Genomic DNA, 25,861 nt, shown 5'->3' with positions numbered 1-25,861 from the left:
GTTTTTCAATCAGTATTAGAGAACGTTTCTTTTGTAGACACATGAATGGAGCGGACGAAGTTTTACTGGTATTTTCTAAATTCAGACATTTATTATACTTTTTTTTATTCTTATCATGAAATACAATTTAAAATTATCTTATGGTTTATAAATTAGAATTATAATGATAATTATAAGTTATTTTGGATTCCTTGCTTTATCAGGCGATTCCTTCAGATGCTACATCAAAATTGTGGGCTAACGATAAAGCACCAAAAAATGTTATGATACAAAGTCAAGATGGCCGAAAATTTAATGTTTCTTTAACCGAAGCGAAAGGAAAACATTTCTTTTTCCATGGTTGGTCAAATGTTGTGAAACATTTACAACTCAAAAAAGGATGTTTGGTGCTCTTCAATCTTGTCAATTTATCTATATTCAAACTAACACATTTCATTGATGGTGTGTTTCAAAGCTCTTTCTGGACATCGCTGTTATCTACAACATCTAACTTTATTGTAAGATTAGTTTTCCTTTCATTTTATTTATATTAATATATTTAGGTTTTATGAACTGATTACAAAAGTAACATTTTTATAATTTTTTTAATTATATATACAAGTCATTCCTGAGTCTATACTGCCCAATTTCTATGATTATAAGTCAGATGAGATAATTTATATTATAGATGTAGGCAACAAAATCTTTCACGTCAAGATTGAAACTTTTTTTGGTAAAGTTGGTTTCTCCATTGGTTTTGATGTTATTGTTAATTTGTTTCACTTGGAGGCCGGTTGTTATTTAATATTCACAAGAGGTTTTGGAAATTATTTCCATTTAACAATTCTTGGAAAAAATGGCGTTGAAATTAATTATGCTGATGTACAACTTAATGAGGTAAGTATACATTTGCTTGCTTCTTTATATATTTAATTACTATATTGTTATTCTAATAAATGTTGTATGCTATTTTCAGACTGTAGTTGCACCTATTGATGCAGTTGAAGAGCCAGCTATTGATAAACAACAATATGTTCGTGTTTATAAGTTTAGTCGTATGGCTTCTAAAGATTTTGTAAGTTTTAATATTTTTTAGGAAGTACTATACATTAAAATTACATATTTTTTATTCACATACAAATACATTATTATTTTTATATTCATCTTCTTATTAATTTTATTTTAAAAACAATACAACGACTGCCTGATAAGGTTTCAAGTATGGCTAAACTTGGTGCTGATTTAAAACCTATGACCTTCAGACTTTTGCATCTGCCTGAGCAAGAGGAGTTTACCAACCCTACCAGACGTGAAAAGAGAGGAGAATGTTGGCGTTATGCGTTATGCAAATGGGCCAGATTCATGAAACGTGCTCGCATTAACGAGTGTGATACGGTTCACTTTTCTTTTGATGAAACTCATCAAGTCTTGAATGTTGAGTTGGTTGTACCTCACCAAAAAAAGAGTAGTGAGTAGTTGTTTTACATTTAGGTTTTCGATATTTGATCTTCGTATGATATACATTTACTTTGTTACGGTTAATAGTTTTTAAATGTTTATTCATACACCTTATTCATCATAGAATTTTTCGTTTATTAATATATATGTATATATTTATTTGATTAGAAAGATAGATTAACAACCCGTGAGTATTCACGGGTTATAACCTAGTATATATGTATAGGGGTTCCTCTACAAAGTGTGTTTCTCCTACAAAGTATAGGAAGTGATTTAGACCATTGGATGGGTATTTTTAATGAATAAGATCATCTTGGTGGCATTTTAGTAATATTTGTATTTTAAATAAGGAATGATTTGATTGATGAAGGGCAAAAAAGTCATTTGTCGTGTTTTTAAAAAGGCAAGTAACCGTCATTCCATAAACCACACCTTCAATCTCGCAAGCTTCTCTCTCTCTCTCTCTCTCTCTCTCTCTCTCTCTCTCTTTCTCTCTCTCTCTCTCTCTCTCTCTCACTTATCACCTTTTATACTAAAAAAACAATCAAAATCTCCTAAAATCATGGATGTAATATAACCCAATGTGAAGAAACCATAAACTGATAAAACACATTATGATGGGTAAAGAGCACCAGAAACGTGTTATAAATGTTTGGTGTATTTTATATTGTGTTTTTCAGGCACTAGTGTGTTTATGTTTAAGGGGTGTGTTTAATTGCGAAAACGGATATAACACAATGTGAAGAAATAATAAACTGGTAAAACACAACGTCAAGAAATAATTAATGTGTTTCATGTTTTGAACTTCAGATGAAGGATGAACTTAAGATGAAGGATGAGATGAATGTGCCATGAAGGATACTATGTTTTATTGTGAAAACTAGTATAACACGATGTGAAGAACTCAGAAACTAGTAAAACATAACGTCAAGAAACAATTAGTGTGTTTTAAGTTTCAGACTTTGGATTCGGATGAAGGATGATATGAATGTGAGATGGAAAATGCTACTAATGTGGTATACGTAATTGAATCAATCGTGAGTTTAAAAAATACGGGTTTCCATAAAAATCTCAATTAATTATCCATAATTATCTCTTTCGTAAATAACTTATTTAATCAATTACCATCATTCCCTTTTGATTAAATCAACTAGTTGCCACATGCCACATGTCACAAGGACCACCGGATAAAAATCTCAATTAATTATCCATAATTATCTCTTTCTCCCTATAATTCACCTATATATATATATATAGAGCCGCTAGAATGAAAACCACCTCGAGTTGTAAGAACCGCGAGAACTACACCCCACGGAGCGCCGTTCGCCATGATTTTTTTTTTACAAGTAGATGTGTATATTATAAACACAGCCGTAAAATATCATGGCGAACGGCGCTCCGTGGGGTGTAGTTTTTTACACCACAAGTTTGGTGAAAAAAAAAAGAAAAAAGAAAAAAAATTAAAAACACCAAACTTGTGGTGTAAAAAACTACACCCCACGAAGCGCCGTTCGCCATGATTTTTTACGGCTGTGTTTATAATACACACATCTACCTGTAAAAAAAAAATCATGGCGAACGGCGCTCCGTGGGGTGTAGTTCTCGCGGTTCTTACAACTCGGGGTGGTTTTCATTCTAGCAGCCCCCTATATATATATATAGATATATGGTTAAGCTTATTTGCAAACAACCCCCTTGATTGTGAACACTAGTAAACTAATCCTAGCCCTTGATTATCAAGAGCGGCCCTGAGGGTGGGCGGGGAGGACCACCGGCTAGGGCCTAATATTTCGAAGGGCACGTTATTTAAAAAAAACGATATGTATATGTAAAAGATTTTTTTAATAGGGTATATATACCCATACAAACACTAATATAGGCCCACTTACAAAACTATTCTTATGGTTTAGATTAGTTATTAGCCCATTGGCATTTGGTTTAGATCTTTAGTGAGTCCAATACCCAATTTCGTTAAGGCCCGCCTAAGGGCACGTTTTTTCGAGCTCAAACAGGGTATACGAATTCTCAGGGCCGGCCCTATTGATTGTCAATACACAAGTGTAAATCAATGGCCAAGATTTGATAATGAAAATACACTAGTCTATTTTACGATTTGATGATGTAAATCAATGACTAGGATTTGTTCACTCAGTTCACAAATCACTAGTGTTTACTCTAGAACCTCACCTTAATATATGCTAATATCAGCAGTTTCTTACCGTGGTTTAATTGATGTGAAACACCACTTATCAAACTTTTTTTTTACGGATGTGTTTGTAACATGTTGATTTATGTTTTTTTACGATGCTCGTGTTCCTTGCCAGTTGTTAAAGACATAAAGTAGGAGGTGTTAAAGTAGCAGCCACTAGATGATGGATTCATATTCAATGATTGATATTTACTCAAATGTCATCTAGTTATAAGGAACAGAAAAAATAAAAATAATAGAGGCTGCTGCTACTAATCTAGATCTCGCTTCTGTTCGGAGCCACCATCCATCCCTATTACCAGGTTTGTTTAAGTGGTTTCGGACAGCGTTTTGCTGTTTCTAAAATACAAAACATATAGTTGATAAAATTCCTCTGATAAACAGAAACATACATGGCATCCGCGACGTTTGCTCACTTACAAATCCCGCTTGAAGACGTGAAAAATGGCACAGACAACTTTGCTGTTTCTAACATCATCGGAAAGGGTGGATTTGGAGCAGCATACAAAGGGCAACTCTTGCGGTCCGGGAAGTCCATAAAGATTGCTGCCTTGAGGTTAGATCGTAAGCTTGGGCTAGGAGGCTTGGAGTTTTGGAACGAAATTTCAGTGCTTTCTGATCTCAAGCATACAAATCTAGTTTCTCTTATCGGGTTCTGTGATGAAAATCGTGAGAAGATCATCGTGATCAAGCACGAGGAGAATGGAAGCCTCAGGGAGCATCTAAACAACCCTAGTCTCACATTAACACAAAGATTGAGAATAAGTGTTGGCGTGGCTCGTGCACTGAGCTACCTCTATCATGACGAGGGACGTGGTTACAGTGTAATACATTGTAACATTAATACATCCACAATTTTATTAGACCACAACTGGGAAGCCAAGTTATCCGGTTTTACATTTTCCATCAAACAATCGGATAGCCAAATAGACCAGGTCGTCCTTTGTGAACCCATTGGAATAGCTGGGTATGTGGACCCTGCTATTGAGAAGATTAGAGGTGCGTCCCACACGTCCGATATCTACTCCTTTGGCGTCGTTCTATGTGAAATGTTATGCGGGAGAGAAGCCTTTATTCCGAAACATATCAACAGCCTTCTGGCTCCATTGGTCAAAGATCTTATAGAAAACCATAAACTATTGGATATAATCCCTCTTTATCTCCATAATCAAATGGTATCCCGATCATCATGGTACGGATACGCCGGAGCAGCATATTCTTGCATAAATGACGAGCCAGCACACCGCCCAAACATCAAGTATACTCTCGCCGTACTTGAAGAAGCATTGGAACTTCAGCTGAAGCGTGAAAATCAAATTCTTGTAAGAATTCTTTCCCATTATTGTTTTTTTTAACCTTTTAGTCCCCCGGGTAGAACAGTGCCAAGTAGCACCAACGATCAACAAAACCGAAAAAAAGGGTAAATTACACTTTTCGTCCTTTATGTTTGTACGGGATTGCAACGGATAGCCTTTAACTTCAATAATTACTGTCACAGTCCTTTATTTGCAAAACCCGTTACACTCTACGTCCTTTAGTACTAACCAGGTTAAAAAATTTAGTTAAGTTTATTCACTTAAGGGTATTTTGGTCAATTCATGTTTTTATTTAAATCTTTAGTAAAGTAAACCAAAAACAAGAACACACCAATCTTCTATCATCTTCATAAACAAGAACATCAAGAACATTTATTTGCAATTATATCTTAAAATATATGTACTTCCAGGGATTTCATCTTCAAAAGCACTTTTCAGTCTGGGGATTTCACTCTACAAAAGCAAGAAACACCGAATTTTATATTCTTTTCTTATAAATACAAAAAAAAAAAAAAAAAAAAAGACCCCAAGTTCTAAACTTGGGTAAAACACTTTCTAGATAATGAAGATATCTTCCTTTGCCTCCATCTACGGTGGCTCCGGCCACTAGTAATCCAACGACGACCTGTTTTCCCATATTCCAATTTCCATTTTCAACCCATTTTGATGAAAAAAACACTTCCTTTCAGAAAATATCCTCATTTGCTATTTTGCACTTCATAATAATATAATTTAGAAGGTTTAAAAAAAACTTAACCATTGGGTTAAACCACATAAAGAAATCGGTGGGTTATAAGAAACAATATAATATATTTTTTTGTTGTATTAGTAATTTAATAAAAATTAGGGTAAGAGAAGTAAAAAAGAAACACATGGGAGGATAAAAACTAAAGGCAGTAGCTAGAATGATATGCAAATTTGTCTTTCAGACTTGTACTTGCTGTATTACTGTAGCAACTATACATAATAATTATTTTAGGGTAAATTACTTTTTGAGTCCCCGTGTTTTACCAGTTTTAACTAGTTGAGTCCAAAAGCAAAAAATTTAACGACCTGAGTCCCTATAAGCATTTTCCTTAACCATTTGAGTCCAAATTTCTAACACCATCCATATTTTCTGTTAGTTTTCTATTAAAAGACGAAAATGCCCCTGTATCTTTCCTTTACCCTTATAAAAACCTAAAAAAACCTAAATCTCATCTCCAAACTTACAGAGCAGCACACAAACCCACTCTGTTTTCTCTCGAGTACACGCCGGTGACCGGAGATCGGAGCTCCGGCTATCTTCTCCGACAAGCGCCACCCTTACAACCCTTTATACTTCTCGTTCACCGGAGACAACCACCCACACACCCCAGCTGCCCTTCTTCTTCTCCGGTGAGCCACACTCCGCACGCACCCCTGTAAATCCCCAACACCTCCCTGTTACCCTCGGTTTGACGGCCAACCACCACCAACCGGTGGTGGCGTGCGGCGGCAGTTAAGCGCAGGAGAGAGAGAGAGGGTTAGAGAGAGAAAGATCGGAGGAGGTTGGGGTTGGGGGGTTTCTGCCATTCTTGTTGTTTGGGAGTGAGAGGTGAAGAATTGAAGTCTGAAGATGATTGTGATGGGTGGTCGGGAATAAGATTGCCCGGTAGCGGTACGCGGATATAGGGCATGTTTGACTAATTCCTCCCAATATGTCTTTCTTGTTTGAATTTGGTAGCAAACCATTATGAGTAAATTCCACTTTGAATACTGTTCTGGTCATGTGCATCATCGAACTTCAATTATTTTGCTGTTGTGCTAATTCCTCTTTTGCATAATTTTGGTTGTGGGTCTGGTGGTGACCGGTGGTGGTGTGGTGGGGATGCAGGGGTGTAGAGAGAGAAAGACGAGAGAGAGATGAGAATGTTTAGAGAGAGATGTAGAACTTTTAGGTTTTAGGTTTTTATAAGGGTAAAGAAAAAGATACAGGGGCATTTTCGTCTTTTAATAGAAAACTAACAGAAAATATGGATGGTGTTAAAAATTTGGACTCAAATGGTTAAGGAAAATGCTTATAGGGACTCAGGTCGTTAAACTTTTTGCTTTTAGACTCAACTAGTTAAAACTGATAAAACACAGGGACTCAAAAAGTAATTTACCCATTATTTTATTTCACATTGTTTTAGGAGCATTTACATCAGTTTTTTTTATCCTTTTCCATTCACAAAAACACGCAAAATTCACTCACAAATATATTCGAAAACTGTTGTGAATGGTCTAATTGTTCAACCTTTAAAACATAACACCTTGAAAAGAAAAAAAAAAACTTCAATTAGTCATTTGGCATAGTCTCTTGTGTTCAGACGAATGCTCCAAAATTCAAAATTGGACAATAATAATATAGTTTAAAAATATAAGTGTAATGTACGGTAGATAAAAGATTTATTGCTCAAATTAATATCTATATATAGAGAGAGTATGTGTGTGTCTGGTTAACTTACAATATTCTTTAACGTAGGATCGTATACTGTGAAATTGCGCACGTTGTAAAACTCAAAACCCTAATCACGTATGTTGAAAACCATAATCACGCATGTTGAAAAGACATAATCAAACATGTTGAAAACCATAACATGCTTCGTTAGATAATTATAACACACTTCATTACCTAAGTACTACATGCGTGATTATGGTTTTTCAACATGCGTGATTAGGGTTTTGAATTTTACAACGTGGGTAATGTCACAGCGTACTCTCGTAAGCAATATTGTATTTTATACTTTCACTATATATAGGGTATGGATCCTAGGAATCATCCTTTATTCCGAGAATCAATTTGAACACAACCAAAATTACTTAAGAAATCTTAAAAAACATACAAAAATTTAGTTTTTTTTTTCTTATAAATCGCGACTTTTTATTTATATAAAATGTTTTTTTTTTTTGTAAAAGAGTAAATTGCCAAAATGGTCTCTGAGGTTTGGTTACTTTTGCCACTTTAGTCCAAAATTCAAACATTTTGAATCTGGGTCTATGTTGTTTTAATTTTGTTATCATTTTCATCCAAAAGCAAAATCTGGTTATCTTTTTCAATTACCATCCAGGGACCATTTTGGCCTATGGATCCAGATTCAAAAGGTTTAAGTTTTGGACTAAAGTGGCAAAAGTGACCAAATCTCAGGGACCATTTTGGCAATTTACTCTTTATAAAAAAGTCGCAATTTAACTGTTAAAAAATATTTTTATCATTTAGTTTTGGGGTTTAGCTTTAGAGTTTAGTTTTTACAAGAACAAAAAAGAAAAAAAATGTAACCAATAAAAATTTATTATATAACAGTTGTATTTAATGTTATTATATAGGTATATTGGTATAGATCATTAATTTGCAGTTTAATTATTAATAAGTAACTAAATTAAATTTGTAACTTATTTTCAAAATATGTGTTTAAAAAAAATAGAGTGTAGAATAAACTACGAACAGTGTACGATAAAGTGTAGAATAAATTTTGACATACGTAGTATAAAATTTGATAATGTGTAAGATACCATTTGTTTCTTAAATTAATTTTCTTTTCTTTTGATCCTCCCAATATGTATATATATATATGAATTATATGAATTATAGAGAGATGGCAAGATCAATAAGCATATGAATAAACATAATGTAAATTTAAAATATACCTGAATTTATTAATTGAAAATCTTGATTACAAATAATTTCCTTACAATCGGGAGAAACAACTATAATTTGAAAATCTAAAGATTTTGAACATTGAGAGGTTGATAATACAAGTTTTGGGTTTGAGGGTTTTTCATACATAAGAAATGGGTTTTCTAAATGAAGTGAGGTGTCCTTCTTCATTGATCTTCTTCCCTTTTATAGATGGAGTAAAAGGGTCTTCATTATTGATTTTTTGAAAAGAGCTTCTGTATGAAGTGGCTTTTGTTGAAGAAGTTGTTTGTCCACTTTGAGAATTATTTGCACTATTTTGAAGAATTGAAAAGTTGGTTGTCTCTTTGTTGAATTATTTGCTCCACTCTTGAAAATAAGAAAAGTTGATTGTTTTCTTGTTGAATTATTTTGCACCACTTTTGAAGATAATTATTTTTTCAAACTTTCATCATTTTTTTTATATCATATCATATGGGTCTTGAGAATCTTGAAAAACTTCAGTCCCTGGAGATGAGTGTTTTGAAGTGGATGGAGACTGTCGAATTTCATTGACTACCTTTAAAATTTCTTTTGGAGAATTGCATCCTGAAAGTCTTTGAATATACTCTTGATCTTCATTGTTGGCTTTAATATCTCGAATCGGGGACTTTAAACTTGTTTCATATTGAGCGGTTAGTTCCTTATAATACTTGGTAACTGCTTGAGAATTTGCTTTTGTGATGATAAACTTATTCCACCATTTACATCTGTATTGTCTAAAGAGCAACGGAGGAGAAAGTTCTGTAGGACTTTCTTCTTGAAAATTGTAAGTCCATAAACAAATCCATGGAATTCTGAAAACACTCATAAACTGTAAAGTATATTAAAAAATTGGTGTTCCATTATGTTCAAAATACTCGACAAATCTTGAGAATGCTTCTGAAATTTCTTTGGGAAAAGCTTCTGGAATAATTCTCATATATTTAAACTATTAAACAAACCATCTTGGATAAATATTTGAAAAATCTTCATTAAACTGGAAGAACCAAGAATGATCAAAATTTCTTAGAAGAAATGCATATTCCCATGCATCTTGATAATCATAATAGTTATACTGAGGATAAGCACTGAAATTTGAAAGGGTTTTTGAATTATAGGGCTTAGAATTCCAATCTTCTAAAGATAGAACCCTTAAAATCTTTACTTGACTATAAGCAATCTTGGAAGAATCTTCATTATTAAAATTGTGTCGAATTTTGACTGATTCTGAATCTACTAGAATTGCTTGATAATAATCTCTGGTCTTGTATTCGTCCTTGAAAAAATGGCATCCTTTTGGAAAAATGAAGTCGATTAAGGATAAAAAATTTTTGCTAACCTTTTCGACTTCCAAAGGTTCTAGAATTTTGATAATCTTTTTATTTGGGTTGATAGTATAAGGAATAGTGGCTGGTGAAGAGCTTGAAGGAGGGGATTGTTTAGAAAGTTTTGTGAAAGAAGGAGATTGAATAATGGGTTTTGATTCTAGATTTTGAATAATGGATGAGAATGGAGGTCTAGGTCTGGGCCCTAGAGTTAGAGGAGCAAATTTGTTTTGAATATTAGGTAATTAAGGAAATTGTTGCAAATGGGTTGGTCTTGATGGGGAACTTGGAGAACTTGATAATTGAGATTTTGAGAATTGTTGTTTTGAGAATACAATCCTTTTTGTAGAATCAGTGTTGCTCATATTCCCTGTAAAAATTCTCTTGATAAAAAATCTGGTAAAGAATTATTTTCCCCTTTTATAAATTCTATTTGAAAATCAAAATTGCTTAATAATGCTTGCCATCTTGCAAAAACTGGTTTTGAAATCAGGTTTTTAATATCCTTTTCTAAAATATATTTTGCAGATAAACAGTCAATTCTTAATAAAAATGGTTTCATGTATAAATCATCTTCAAACTTTTTTATACATAAAACTATACTTAAAATTTCCTTTTTAATTATAGAATAATTCTTTTGAGTATCATTCCATGCACCTGAATAATATCTAACTAAATTTTCTTTATTATTTAATTCCTGTTTTAGTATTCCTCCAAATCCTAAGTCACTTGCATCAGTTTCTACAATTAATTTTGCATTAGGATGGGGAATATGTAAACAAGGTAAGCATTTTATTTTATCTTTGATATATTTTACTATATCCGTGTGTTCTTAATGTAGACTAGGAATTGGGATACGAAATCGGACTGTTGATTCACACAGAATACCAGGAACAATTCTTCCAAAATTCGTTGATTCTAGTAGAATACCGAAAATTGGGGGTTTCACACTCAAGACACACACAAGTGAATTGGGAGAAAAAATGACTTTTCATAAACTTCAAAACTGATTATCTTCCTCCCATTACATTCATATAAATAACAACGTAAATTCAAAACGGGCCTCAAAACACACTCGGGCCAAAAGCTAGAACCAAATAAAAGTCCACGAAAAGCACTAAAAAACATAAAAATATAAATAACTCATAGAAATAAGCGTTTTTGGGCCTGAACGTCGGTGGTTTGTAGAAAGATGGGCTTCGTTCTCACGATCGTTTCGCCTGGTCGCACGCCCAAAACGGACTCCTGTAGCCCAAGTTAGAGCCATTTTAGTGAAGCCCCTTTTGTCACGCGATCTTGGGCCTCCAAAAACAAGATGACCCGCTCCTCCACACTTGGGCCCGCATCATTCCCCCCTGGATAGACAAAATTCGCACTCGAATTACCAACAAGTTCATCATCAGAAGAATCACCATAATAAGGCACCAGATGCTTCACGTTAAACACATCAGAACAACGAATGAGACTTGGCAGCTTCAGACGATACGCATTCGGATTGATCTTCTCCATGATTTCAACTGGTTCAATCTTCTTGGCCGACAGCTTATTGTATTCCCCAACTGTTAAACGATCTTTAGTCAAAATAGCCCAAACAAAATCACTTTCCTCGAACTCAACATGCCTACGCTTCTGATCAGCAGCTTGCTTATACTTCAGATTAGCTCGGGTCAAATGATCATACACAGGACTATGAACTTCATGTAAACCCTCTACAAAATCTTGAACTTTCTTTGGGACAGATCCAGAAACAGAAAGAGACATCAAATCAAGTGGTCCCCGAGGCTGAGACGAGTAAACTACCTGAAATGGGCTATACCCGGTGCTCCGATTAACAACATGATTATGAGCAAACTCAGCTTGGCATAATTTTTGATCCCATACCTTCACATGATCACCAACCAAACACCTCAGCAAATTCCCAAGTGACCGATTAACAACTTCAGTTTGGCCATCAGTTTGTGGGTGATAAGCACTACTGAAGTTGAGTTGAGTATTCACCATCTTCCACAAACTACGCCAAAAATGACTCAGAAAGCGGATATCCCGATCAGACACAATAGAAGAAGGTAGCCCATGCAAACGGTACACGTCCCGAAAAAAGAGTTGGGCCACATTAACAGCATCAGTCGTCTTCTTGCAGGGAATAAAATGGACCATCTTAGAAAACCGATCCACAACAAAAACGATAGAATCATTACCCCTTTGAGTATGAGGTAACCCCAATACGAAATCCATACTAATATCAACCCATGGCTGTGAGGGAACTGGCAAAGGCATATCGAGACCCGCATTGGTAGCCGTCCCCTTTGAAACTTGACAAATACGGCACCTCTTCACATAACGATCCACCTCTTTCCTCATAGTAGGCCAATAATAAGAAGCTTGCACCAGCTGTAAAGTACGGTCACGACCAACATGCCCTTCACCATGTAACTCCTTAATAATCTGTAAACGAAGACTAGAATCAGGAATACATAGCTGATTCCCCTTGAACAAAAAGCCATCATGCAAAAGAAAATCTGACTTCTTCCCAGTTTCCACATCCTGCAAAATAACTGAGAAATAAGGGTCAATGGCTAACTGCTCACGAATGACCTCCAGACCCGGTACATCAACCCTCATATAAACAAGCAGATTACTCCTCCTACTTAAGGCATCAGCAACCCTATTTGAAACACCAGTCTTGTGCTTGACCACAAAAGTAAACTTCTCAAGAAAGGCCAACCATCGCCCATGCTTATGAGATACCTTGTCTTGAGTACGAATATGCCTTAGGGAATCATGATCAGTGAATAAAACAAACTCCTTTTGAAACAAGTAATGACGCCAATGCTTTACAGCTTGGACCACTGCATAAAACTCTAGATCATAAGTACTGTACCTCAACTTAGGCCCAGTTAACTTCTCACTAAAATAAGCAACAGGTCGACCACCCTGACTAAGAACCCCACCAATTCCAACCTTTGAGGCATCAGTATGAAGTTAAAAAACTTGAGAAAAATCGGGCAATACCAGAATTGGTGCTGTAGTGAGCTTCTCTTTCATAACTTGAAAAGCCAACTCTGCCTCATCTGTCCATACAAACGTCTTCCCCTTCATACAATCTGTCACTGGGGCCATAATAGAACTGAAGTGTGGAATAAACCGTCTGTAAAAAGAAGCAAGCCCATGGAAACTACGGACTTCAGTAATGGTAGTAGGAGTTGGCCAATTTTGAACTGCCGCCACCTTGGATTCATCAACCTGTATTCCATCACCAGAAATAACATACCCCAAGAATAACACTTTAGGGGTCATGAACACACACTTCTTGGTGGCTGCAAAAAAACGGTCCCTGCGAAGTAAGGCCAAAACCTGCCTCACATGCACAACATGGTCGCTGAAAGAAGCACTATAAATGAGAATGTCATCAAAATACACAACCACGAATTTCCCAATAAAAGGTCTAAGCAACTGATTCATCACACGCATAAAAGTACTTGGTGCGTTTGATAAACCAAATGGCATCACCAACCACTCATACAACCCTTCACGAGTCTTGAAGGCAGTTTTCCACTCGTCACCCGGTCTAAGACGAATCTGGTAATACCCACTCTTCAAGTCTAACTTCGTAAAAATAGTAGCACCACTAATCTGATCAAGTAAATCATCAAGTCGAGGAATAGGAAACCTGTACCTCACAGTAATCTTTTTGATTGCTCGACTGTCAACACACATACGCCAAGTGCCATCTTTCTTTGGAGTCAATAAAGCCGGAACAGCACAAGGGCTCATACTTTCACGAACGTGGCCCTTAGAAATCAATTCCTCAACCTGCCTTCGCAACTCTTCATGCTCACCAGGGCTCATCCTGTAATGTGGTCTATTGGGTAACTGTGACCCAGGCTCTAAATCATTATGGTGTTTCTTCTGATGATGAACCTGTTGGTAATTCGAGGGCAAATTTTGTCTATCCAGGGGGGAATGATGCGGGCCCAAGTGTGGAGGAGCGGGCCATCTTGTTTTTGGAGGCCCAAGATCGCGTGACAAAAAGGGCTTCACTAAAATGGCTCTAACTTGGGCTACAGGTGTCCGTTTTGGGCGTGCGACCAGGCGAAACGATCGTGAGAACGAAACCCATCTTTCTACAAACCACCGACGTTCAGGCCCAAAAACGCTTATTTCTACAAGTTATTTATATTTTTTTGTTTTTAGTGCTTTTCGTGGACTTTTATTTGGTTCTAGCTTTTGGCCCAAGTGTGTTTTGAGGCCCGTTTTGAATTTACGTTGTTATTTATATGAATGTAATGGGAGGAAGATAATCAGTTTTGAAGTTTATGAAAAGTCATTTTTTTCTCCCAATTCACTTGTGTGTGTTTTGAGTGTGAAACCCCCAATTTTCGGTATTCTACTAGAATCAACGAATTTTGGAAGAATTGTTCCTGGTATTCTGTGTGAATCAACAGGTCCGATTTCGTATCCCAATTCCTAGTCTACATTAAGAACACACGGATATAGTAAAATATATCAAAGATAAAATAAAATGCTTACCTTGTTTACATATTCCCCATCCTAATGCAAAATTAATTGTAGAAACTGATGCAAGTGACTTAGGATTTGGAGGAATACTAAAACAGGAATTAAATAATAAAGAAAATTTAGTTAGATATTATTCAGGTGCATGGAATGATACTCAAAAGAATTATTCTATAATTAAAAAGAAAATTTTAAGTATAGTTTTATGTATAAAAAAGTTTGAAGATGATTTATACATGAAACCATTTTTATTAAGAATCGACTGTTTATCTGCAAAATATATTTTAGAAAAGGATATTAAAAACCTGATTTCAAAACCAGTTTTTGCAAGATGGCAAGCATTATTAAGCAATTTTGATTTTCAAATAGAATTTATAAAAGGGGAAAATAATTCTTTACCAGATTTTTTATCAAGAGAATTTTTACAGGGAATATGAGCAACACTGATTCTACAAAAAAGATTGTATTCTCAAAACAACAATTCTCAAAATCTCAATTATCAAGTTCTCCAAGTTCCCCATCAAGACCAACCCATTTGCAACAATTTCCTTTATTACCTAATATTCAAAACAAATTTGCTCCTCTAACTCCAGGGCCCAGACCTAGACCTCCATTCTCATCCATTATTCAAAATCTAGAATCAAAACCCATTATTCAATCTCCTTCTTTCACAAAACTTTCTAAACAATCCCCTCCTTCAAGCTCTTCACCAGCCACTATTCCTTATACTATCAACCCAAATAAAAAGATTATCAAAATTCTAGAACATTTGGAAGTCGAAAAGGTTAGCAAAATTTTTTTATCCTTAATCGACTTCATTTATCCAAAAGGATGCCATTTTTTCAAGGACGAATACAAGACCAGAGATTATTATCAAGCAATTCTAGTAGATTCAGAATCAGTCAAAATTCGACACAATTTTAATAATGAAGATTCTTCCAAGATTGCTTATAGTCAAGTAAAGATTTTAAGGGTTCTATCTTTAGAAGATTGGAATTCTAAGCCCTATAATTCAAAAACCCTTTCAAATTTCAGTGCTTATCCTCAGTATAACTATTATGATTATCAAGATGCATGGGAATATGTATTTCTTCTAAGAAATTTTGATCATTCTTGGTTCTTCCAGTTTGATGAAGATTTTTCAAATATTTATCCAAGATGGTTTGTTAAATGGTTTAAATATATGGGAATTATTCCAGAAGCTTTTCCCAAAGAAATTTCAGAAGCATTCTCAAGATTTGTCGAGTATTTTCAACATGATGGAACACCAATTTTGAATATACTTTACTGTTTAAGAGTGTTTTCAGAATTCCATGGATTTGTTTATGGACTTACAATTTTCAAGAAGAAAGTCCTACAGAACTTTCTCCTCCGTTGCTCTTTAGACAATACAGATGTAAATGGTGGAATAAGTTTATCATCACAAAAGCAAATTCTCAAGCAGTTACCAAGTATTATAAGGAACTAACCGCTCAATATGAAACAAGTTTAAAGTCCCCGATTCGAGATATTAAAGCCAACAATGAAGATCAAGAGTATATTCAAAGACTTTCAGGATGCAATTCTCCGGAAGAAATTTTAAAGATAGTCAATGAAATTCGACAGTCTCCATCCACTTCAAAACACTCATCTCCAGGGACTGAAGTTTTCAAGATTCTCAAGACCCATATGATTTGATATAAAAAAAAATGATGAAAGTTTGAAAGAATAATTATCTTCAAAAGTGGTGCAAAATAATTCAACAAGAAAATAATCAACTTTTCTTATTTTCAAGATTGGAGCAAATAATTCAACAAAGAGACAACCAACTTTTCAATTCTTCAAAATAGTGCAAATAATTCTCAAAGTGGACAAACAACTTCTTCAACAAAAGCCACTTCATACGGAAGCTCTTTTCAAAAAATCAATAATGAAGACCCTTTTACTCCATCTATAAAAGGGAAGAAGATCAATGAAGAAGGACACCTCACTTCATTTAGAAAACCCATTTCTTATGTATGAAAAAACCCTCAAACCCAAAACTTGTATTATCAACCTCTCAATGTTCAAAATCTTTAGATTTTCAAATTATAGTTGCTCCTCCCGATTGTAAGGAAATTATTTGTAATCAAGATTTTCAATTAATAAATTCAGGTATATTTTAAATTTACATTATGTTTATTCATATGCTTATTGATCTTGTCATCTCTCTATAATTCATATAATTCATATGTATGTTTTAATCTTCTTCATGTTATATATATATGTGTGTGTGTGTGTGCGCGCGCGCGTATGTGTTATATGACACTTATTATAATATATATTGTTTTCATATCCTATTTTTTAATTAAGGCTCCCAATATTCACAAACACACACAATCTTATTTTCACACCCTTGCATGTATGGGTCGTATACAAGAGTGTTGCACAAAAAAGATCAGTGAATGTTTTTTTGTCTTGTTGTATACGAGCCGTATAACATTATACGGGTTGTATAGGATGTTATATAACCAGTATAATGATAACCAAAGACAATATTTTCTTGTGTTATTATCAGTTTTTTAATGTTTTGAATATCTATACGGGTCGTATAATCCTATACGACCCGTATAGATGTAATGATATTTTTTTTTGTAAATTTGCAAAACCAAAAACATATTACGAGTTTTTGTTAATATACGAGTTTAATAATGGTTTTCATCAAAATACACGTTTATTAATGAAAAACGTATAAGTTTTTAATAAAATACGAGTTTAGATAATGATTTTACTTTAGTGAAAACTTATCCCGAGTTAACCTGTGTTAGATATTGAATTATTGATATACGTGTTTGTAATACATCGCCGTTTATGTTAGGATAACAATTTTAGTAATCAGGATACACAAACAATCTAGCTAACCCCCTGCTTCGGTTTCCTAGCACCTACAGTGCGCCAATATGACTACAACACGTCAATGGACGTGGAGACCAGTGTATCAAAAAAATGCATGCGACAGGGAGTCCTCGGTCGTGTAGAGTCCCATTGTCACCGTAAACTGGGGGAGCGTCAACTCATGACACTCTCCGCACAAAAAAACCCGCTGGCGTTTGTAGGGAATGAGCTACCCCCTTGTATCCGAAAAAACTAAACGTCGCCAAGTAATCTCCCTGTGGGTCCGATGTCGTCCGAACTCAAATAAATAGGCCCCTGGGGAGTAGTTGGCATCCGGTCGAGGGGTCCCCACATCCCCCAAAAATGTCAAATCAATAGTACGGGGAGCATCAAAATGCATCTCCTAAGTCTACATTAATTAGTTATAAAGACTATCATCCTCCACACTAATTTCTTTTGCCTACAAACACCAAAATTTATCTTACACATTTCCGAAATTTATCCTACACGTATCGAAATTTATCCTACACTTTATCATACACAACTCGTAATTTATGTTGTCCTCGTAATTTATCCTACACTCTAAATTATTATTTTTTGAAAAAAATATTTATTTTGAAAATAAGGTACAAATTTAATGTAGTTAATTATTAAAGAGGATTGAGTTAGTTATTAAAGAAGAATAAGATTAATCATATAGGGGAAGATTACAACAAAAAGTCAAAAAACCCATCCAGTTGAAAAAACCAAAGAAACCTTATCTCCACCATATATCCAATCTAATATATGGTTGAGATTAAACCATTTTTACTTTTTACATAAAATATTATTAGCAGATACAAAAAGGGTATTTTTGAAAATTATAACTCGTTATCTCTCCTCTAACACAAAAGTGTAACAAGTTCTCTCTTCCCTCTCCTCTAACATAAAGAATAACATGTTCTGTCATTGTTACAAAAGTCATCTTCGTATGAAAAATGTAACATATTTTTTACGTGCATTAATTTCTTTAGAGAAAAAGTTTGTTATATAAGGTTTTTCAAAGTTTTCGCAACTCAAGTGAGTTTTTATTTTATCCTGCTGTACCAATAGCAACTTTTATGGGTGTTCACATATTTTCATAATATAAATTAGCAACACATTATTGCATTGTATTGTTGTACCCCAAGCATTGGGTGTTTTTCAAAAAAAAATTGTAATTTTTCACTTTTAACTCAAAGGTTTTCATCTTTTGTATTTTAACCCTCTTAATTTGTTTACTTTTAACCCAAAAATTTTCATATTTGGTAATTTAACCTAAAACTTTTTTATTTACAACTTTGGTCCCCCATACTTTGTATCTTTCGCAAGTTTTTCGTTTCGTTCTAAAATTTGTGAGTTAATACGTCGCAACGTTTGTGTGTGGTTCAACGTTTTTGGTCTATTTTTTCACATTTGACAGGTATGTCGCAACGTGTCTATTTTCCCTCTTTGGCAAGTTTACCGCAATGGGCGGATCCTACATCGACTGAGTTATTCTTTTCTACATTATTTAATGAGTTAACACGGCGCAACGTGCGTGTCTAGTTCAACGTTTTTACGTCTATTTTTTTCCAATTAACAAGTTTGTCACAACGCGTGGGTCCTAAATCAACATAGTTATTTCTTATATGTTAGATGTTTTAGTATTATTTCTTCGCATTAACATGTCGCAACTTCAGTGTTGGTGGTCGCTACCAGCGGTGTGGCATTGATGTTATTTGGCATAGTTTTAGGCTCCCGTTGCAACACGGGGGTGCTTAATTCTAATTTATATATTTATTTATGAAATTTATATTAAAACGCTGGAGGACAAAGAGCAATGTAGTACGCTACCCAAATAAGCAAAAAGGAGAATGACGACCGCCCAAATAAGCGAATAGCAGCCGCAGAAAAGCTCCACATTGTGCCATACATGTCTTTCCACCGTTCAATTCCCTTAGATTATTAACATATAAGGTATTTAACAGGCACAGGATGTGTAAAGGGACCAACCCACCATGGCTGCAAATGGAGGTTGCAGGTGAGCACCTGCCATCCTTCCAATTTGCTACGGCAATGCTTGAGCATCACCCAAATTTGTATCACATCTACACATTCATTACATCCTCATTTTAATAGAAAATTAGGTTTCATTACCAACACATTACTACAACATTACCTAGATATTAAACTGAGAATGTATAACTTATTCAGTTCTTAAATTGCATTCGAATGCATACCATTCATAATCATTTCACAATCATCATAAACAGTAAATTACCAGGTCTAGGGTGTGTAAATGTGGTACGGATTGGAAGCGTACTCAAATGGCTCAAGAACAATCGATTAATCAAAGATCGAAACCATAAAGGTTTTCTTGACAAACGTCAAATTTCATAAACTGAATAATAATCAACCAACGTTTACAATAACCAAAGGCCCATTCTATACACACCCCCCCTCCTTCCTAATTACACCCCCCCTTGTGAGAGGAAAACTGTCGGTCCCACGCAGGCCCCACCTGTAAGTATGTGAGAGGAGGAGGGTAAAAAAAGTAAATAGGGGGGTGTAGAAAGTAGCACCCTAACCAAAACCCCTATAAATAGATCCTAAAAACACTAAAATAGATAACAAAATAAACGGATAAAAAGGAAACCAAATAAGATACCAATAAAATAAAGATAAACTAATATTAAATCATAGATAATAATCCCGGTAATTGTTTTCCATGTGGGTCTTCTCACGGGTTGGGTCGGGTCACGGGTAGGTCCGGGTCTCCTGCATCAAAATGGGCCAGTGCGCCATGGCTGCAATGAAGTAGCAGATGAGCACCTACCATCCTTCCAATTTGCCACGCCAAAGTTTGAACATCACCCCAATCTGAATCGCGTCTACGCATTCATCACAGTCTCATGTCATCATCAGAAGTCGTCAACAAACCAAGGACCTAGGATTTCGTATCAGAAACCCTAACCAACAAAAACTGATTAAATAAAGTATTTTGGGTCAACACAACTTGACCCGGACTAGCCCCTTTAAAATCTTGCAACTGGACCATTCATGCATGAAGATAACTATAGTGAAGCCAACTTACCTTTTGAATCTTTTAAAGTTCAAAACATAATTATTTATCTGAGAATAAGGTTGTCAACCATAATCTTTAAATAGTCATAGTTAACAGTAACAAAACCATTAGTTATAGAAAGAAAATATTAACAATAAATCATTTTTGGTGTGCTTGTGCAAATGGTTGATAGGGTTTTACCATTATTTGTATCACGAACATTTATACAAATACTTGATGTGCCTATTTTTCATGTGAAATTAGATTCATTTGATTCTATCTTTGATATCAAACAACGGGGGGAACGAAAACATTCAAAATGATCTTTTCCGGCGAGTCGTCCCCGTCCCTGGAAAACCCATATCAGTTCAGATCGTAGGTCGTTTAAGAAAGCAAACACATAGCGAAGAAGAACAGAGACAACATGCCTGAAAACTCGGTTCCGCCTCAGGCTAATCCCAATCCCGAGCCTCGTCTTACAGACCGGAGTACTGGAGTACGTCAGTCAACTGTCAACTGGTGTCGCCGTTGTTGGTGAAGACCGGCGAACATACAACGGTGGTAGACAGGTGATTCAGTAGGCACAACTGGTCATTTCCATTCTGTTACTAACAGATATTAATTAACCAACAGTAAGTGAAATAGAAATAAGAGCATCTCCAATAAGGGGCATTTTTTCTCATTCTTTAGGGTGCCTAGTTGGCACATGCCCAACCAATCATATTCTTTCTCTCACTTGCCCCTCTCACAAACACATTTTTTCTCTCTCTCCTCTCTTCTCTCTCCTCTCTCCTCACTACACTCACATAACTCACACTAATCCATTTTTTCTCATTTTTCCTCACAAACATCTTCACATCCTCTCTCCTCCACCTCACACCCTCTCTCCTCCACATCACTTTCTCTCTCCCTAAAAACACCTAAATAGTGCCTTATTGGAGATGCTCTAAGAATAAATAACCTGTTGTGGACGCCGGAGAGCCGCCATGCACGGCGGATCCCCTCTGTCATGTGGAGAGCGATGTGCGGCGGATCCCCTGTGTCGATGCCAGAGAGCGATGTGACTGGCAGGAGACGATGGTCGGTTCCTCCATCACCACCGCTCCTCTCTCTCTATCTCTCCCGTGCTATAGCTGCTCTCTCTCTCTCTCTCTCTATCCATCTCTAATCTGGACTCTGAACTGGGAGCGGTGGAGGGCGAGGTGTCCAAGTACGTGTCAGCTGTGAAAGTATAAAATCCCCAAAATACCCTCATAACTGTTCATTCACTTCAAATTTTAATATGTATATAGTTATACAAAAAATTGAATAGTATATTATTTTTAAGTTCCATATGGGCATATTTGATACCCAACCCGCTAAATATGCAACGGATATGAAGTTGGGATTACGAATACATATCCCATTATCTATAGCTGCGCGCTCTCTCTCTCTCTCTCTCTCTCTATCCATCTCTAATCTGGACTTTGAACCGGGAGCGGTGGAGGGCAAGGTGTCCAAGTACGTGTCAGCTGTGAAAGTATAAAATCCCTAAAATACCCTCATAACTGTTCATTCACTTCAAATTTTAATATGTATATAATATAATTACGCAACCCGCTAAACGCAACGGATATGAAGTTGGGATTACGAATACGTATCCCATTATCATTCCTGCTCTAAACCTGAAACTGTAATAGACAAAGACAGAGACACTACTACGTAGGGCAATAGTTCCCATGCCATCTTTAATTTTTAAAGGGGCCAACAATATTGATGACACGATTTATTCTCAAAATTCTTGCGAGTATAAGTTGTAACTTTTTTTCCTCTTGTCACATGTTTTCAGGAAAACAATTTGGAACACTTCAAAACTGCTCTCCGTGATATAAAATCAGCCACAGAAAATTTTTCGGAGAAATATGGAATTAAATCAGACGAAGACTATAATCTTTACAAAGCGGAACTAGACCATTTTGATGTTAAAAATCATTCATCCGTAGAAGAGAATAAAGGCAAACACCAGAAGAGACACAGAACTGTAGTTGTCAAACGTTTTTTCTATAAATTTGACCCGCAAGGAGAAGAAAGGTTTTACACAAATATTAGAATGCTTACTAGTGTTAAGCACCGCAACATAGTCACTCTACTTGGATTTTGTGTTGAAGCTTGTGAGATGATCCTTGTCATCGAAAACTCTCATGAATACCTTAATGATGCTTTGATGAACATACAAGTACGTACTTTGACTTGGGAGAAACGTTTGAAAATATGCATTGATGTTGCACATGCATTGAAATACCTTCACTCTAAGATGATAATACACCGGGATATATGTCCATGGACAATTGTGTTGGACGAGAACCTCGGGGCAAAGATTGATGATTTTTTTTACTCGGTATTAATTCCAACATATCAAGATAAACTTCTTTGTCTTGAATCGAATGGTAGAGAATTTTACTACATAGATCTAGAGTATGAGGAGGATAATAAGTTAAAAAGCGCATATGATGTTTATAGCTTTGGAGTAGTTTTGTTTGAAGTTTTATGTGGGAAGCTAGCTAATCACCCGATTTACCTTACAGAGAGTGAGAAAGGGTTGTCCCATGTGGTAACCCAAAGATACAACATAGGAACCTTGAAGGATATGGTAGATCCTTTATTAAATGATGAAACTGATGAAAACAATATAATTCAAAATAGAGGACCCAATCAAGATTCTCTAGACACATTTATTGCAATTGCATTTCGGTGTATGGCGAAAACTCAAGACAAACGTCCTACAATGGAAAACGTCACTCAGGAACTTGAGAAAGCATTATATTTCCAAGTAAGTCTTGATTTAACTTTTTTTTCTTTGGTTGTCCAATAACCTCATATATGGTCGTGAGATCTTGGATTTAGGGTTGAAATTGGCGTGTGGGAACATTAGTCCCTACACGCAAATATGGGGTATACTCGTTCGTTAATACCCGTTGGGATTTTCATATATAAATATTTTTACTTTCTTTATAGTTTTATGTTATTAAAATCTACACAATATACATAGCATCATTACCATAAAAATATCTATAATACTAAAATATGTAAATGCAATGTATAATGTTAATACCAAAAAGTATAATTTGTATTTCGTAGCATATAAATATAAATAATATCATAAAAATATATTTTTTAAAAGAATTTTTTTTTCAAGTAACCGAGCTACTTTTTTAACAAGTAATTGAGCTACCGGGATTGAACATTACTACAAAATAGATAAGGGAAAATATAAATTATAGCTAAAGTTTTCGGTAAAGGGTTCGAGTCAATGGGTACATGATAGTTTCAGGTAATTAGATCAGGTATCACCTAATCTATACCTCCTTTGCTGCCCAGGTTAACACCCAGAACCTTCTACCTACCATCCGAACTAGTCCCACCATAACAATGTTTTTTACTTGTTAATTTGAGTTTGTCGCTAACTTTTCCCCTCGTATTGTTTATCAAAGGAGCATCAAGAAACACCAGATGTTGAACAAGTTGTGGATAAGCATGAAAAAACACCGGAACGTGCTAATGAGAGTATCCATGTAAGAACCTCCTTTTTTTGGTTTTGGTCATTCTGCCATTATAACATTATAGGTGTTATGAATAAAACCCGTATAAAGTTAAACCGGTCGTATAAGAGAATGTTGGGCAAAAAATGTCAGAGAATGTTACATTGTCTCCATCTATACGAGTTATATAGCATTATACGACCCGTATAAATTGGTATACGACCCAAACCCCATATAACGTTATACGGTCCGTATAATATTATCCGACCCAATTTTTCTCCATATATATGAGTCGTGTAGCATTATACGACCCTCTATTTGTTATGTCAGAATTAAAATATTCTATACGGGCCTGTATAACCCTATACGACCCGTATAGAGGGTGTGAAAACAAGATTTTAGAGTGTGTTTTTTTAACACCAAATAAAAGTTGTTCAACAAATTGAGTTATTATCCAATAATAAAAGAATCTCAATAAATACAACCATCATTTAATTATCACTCAATATGTAATTATCATTCTTAGATTTTGTTTGAACGGTGTACAGTTAGTATATCGCTAGCCGGGTTAGTAGTTAGTATGTTAGTATCACAAACTTAGTATCATTCTTAGATTTATCACGTTTTTCTTCTTCTAAGCATTGTAGAGTTCATATTGATACCCGTTGAAAAAGTTTATTTAATGTTTGGCTACTTTTACTCAATAAGTTAGAAGTTAAATGATTAATTAATTTCTAGAACTTATGTTTTTTTTTCTCTTCATATTATTGGTTAAAGGAGGAGCGAATACAATGCCCAAACCCGAACCAAATCGTAGATGAACTTGAGACAGCATTGGAAGCTAAGTCGACACATGCAATTCCTGTGAGTCCTCTTTTTTCTTCTCTTCTATTTGTCTCCGGTATCAACTTAACTAGTTAAGGGACAATTTGGTTATAACTTATAAATATATGGACTACCCCTAAAATTAATGTAATAAATAAATACTTTCAAAATTTTGTATGGAGATCATATTCCATGAATGTAACTAATAAGTCTAAAAGAAATGTTTGGTTAATCAAAGTACAAAAATGAAACAAGTTTCTTGTTTACAAAGTCTAAATTCATGCACTAAAGAAAATACGAGAATATTGTCTCCAAAAGTTCAAAGCTCAACGAACTAAAAAATGAAGTCTGTAATTCATAATTCAACTCTTAGTAGCTCTTCTATCCACCCATCCTTAGTCAACCATGCCAGAAAAAAAGGTTCAAAATTTGCAGTTGAGCTAATTGCTTATCGCGCGAATGAAATATTTGATAATTTCAAAAATTTCCTACGGAATATAAGTTAAGTTAATTGGTACCAGATATCGCAGGAAGCGTGACAAACAATCAATTTGGTGGAGAAATCTTAACTCTAAAACTCCAAATTACAGATCGCTACCAATAGTGGCGGAATCTGAATTTTATATGAACGGGGTCGCAATGTAAATTTTAAATACACAGAAGTGTGTGTATATATATACACACACATATATTTGATGGATGTACCAAGACCACTATAATGATTTTATGTTGCTAAAGGTAAGCTAAACATTTTCACCGATTTATATTTGTTGAGTTTTTTCTATGAGTGTTTATAATAAAAAAAAATATATCTCTAAACAACAAGTTAAATAGAATGGTAATACAGTAATTAAATATAATACAAAAAATAACAAAACAAAAGAATTTATAGATTTTTAATAGTAAAGAAATTAAATTAACAGTAAATCAAAGAAACTAATATATAAATATTTGTTAGTTCAAACTTTTTTCAGATTTCTTATTATGATTTTTAAAAATACATGTTGATGTCTAAATAAAGCTGATACTATGCGGTTCCAAGTCCAAAACACATTTCGGTAAGAGTTAATTTTCGTTTTGTTCCTTGTGATTTGATTGTTTTGACGGTTTTGTCCAATAGTTTAACAAGTGTAAATCATCA

General features: G+C 34.9%; 1 protein-coding gene and 1 long non-coding RNA gene across 3 annotated transcripts in view; one reads left to right on the top strand and one right to left on the bottom strand.

The window, feature by feature from the left end:
* Positions 1–3,807: 3,807 nt before the first annotated feature.
* Positions 3,808–25,861, top strand: part of LOC110927036 — a 55,262-nt gene continuing 33,208 nt past the window's right edge. For both annotated transcript variants that reach the window (XM_035985455.1, XM_022170631.2), the window contains exons 1-5: positions 3,808–3,948; positions 4,031–4,968; positions 22,206–23,186; positions 23,848–23,928; positions 24,673–24,759. In XM_035985455.1, coding sequence (XP_035841348.1) covers positions 4,039–4,968; positions 22,206–23,186; positions 23,848–23,928; positions 24,673–24,759 — 2,079 coding nt within the window. In that variant the 5' untranslated portion in view covers positions 3,808–3,948; positions 4,031–4,038. The remainder of the gene's footprint in view (positions 3,949–4,030; positions 4,969–22,205; positions 23,187–23,847; positions 23,929–24,672; positions 24,760–25,861) is intronic.
* Positions 4,512–8,692, bottom strand: LOC118488223. Its single transcript, XR_004884064.1, has 2 exons — positions 8,611–8,692; positions 4,512–5,587 (listed from the first exon to the last, which is right to left on the bottom strand). It is a non-coding gene; the product is annotated as an uncharacterized LOC118488223 (long non-coding RNA).

The sequence above is a fragment of the Helianthus annuus genome, chromosome 2 (assembly GCF_002127325.2).
Source record: "Helianthus annuus cultivar XRQ/B chromosome 2, HanXRQr2.0-SUNRISE, whole genome shotgun sequence".
Lineage (NCBI taxonomy): Eukaryota > Viridiplantae > Streptophyta > Magnoliopsida > Asterales > Asteraceae > Helianthus > Helianthus annuus.
The sequence above is the reverse complement of the archived record's forward strand: the minus strand, read 5'-3'. Positions and strand labels throughout refer to the sequence as shown.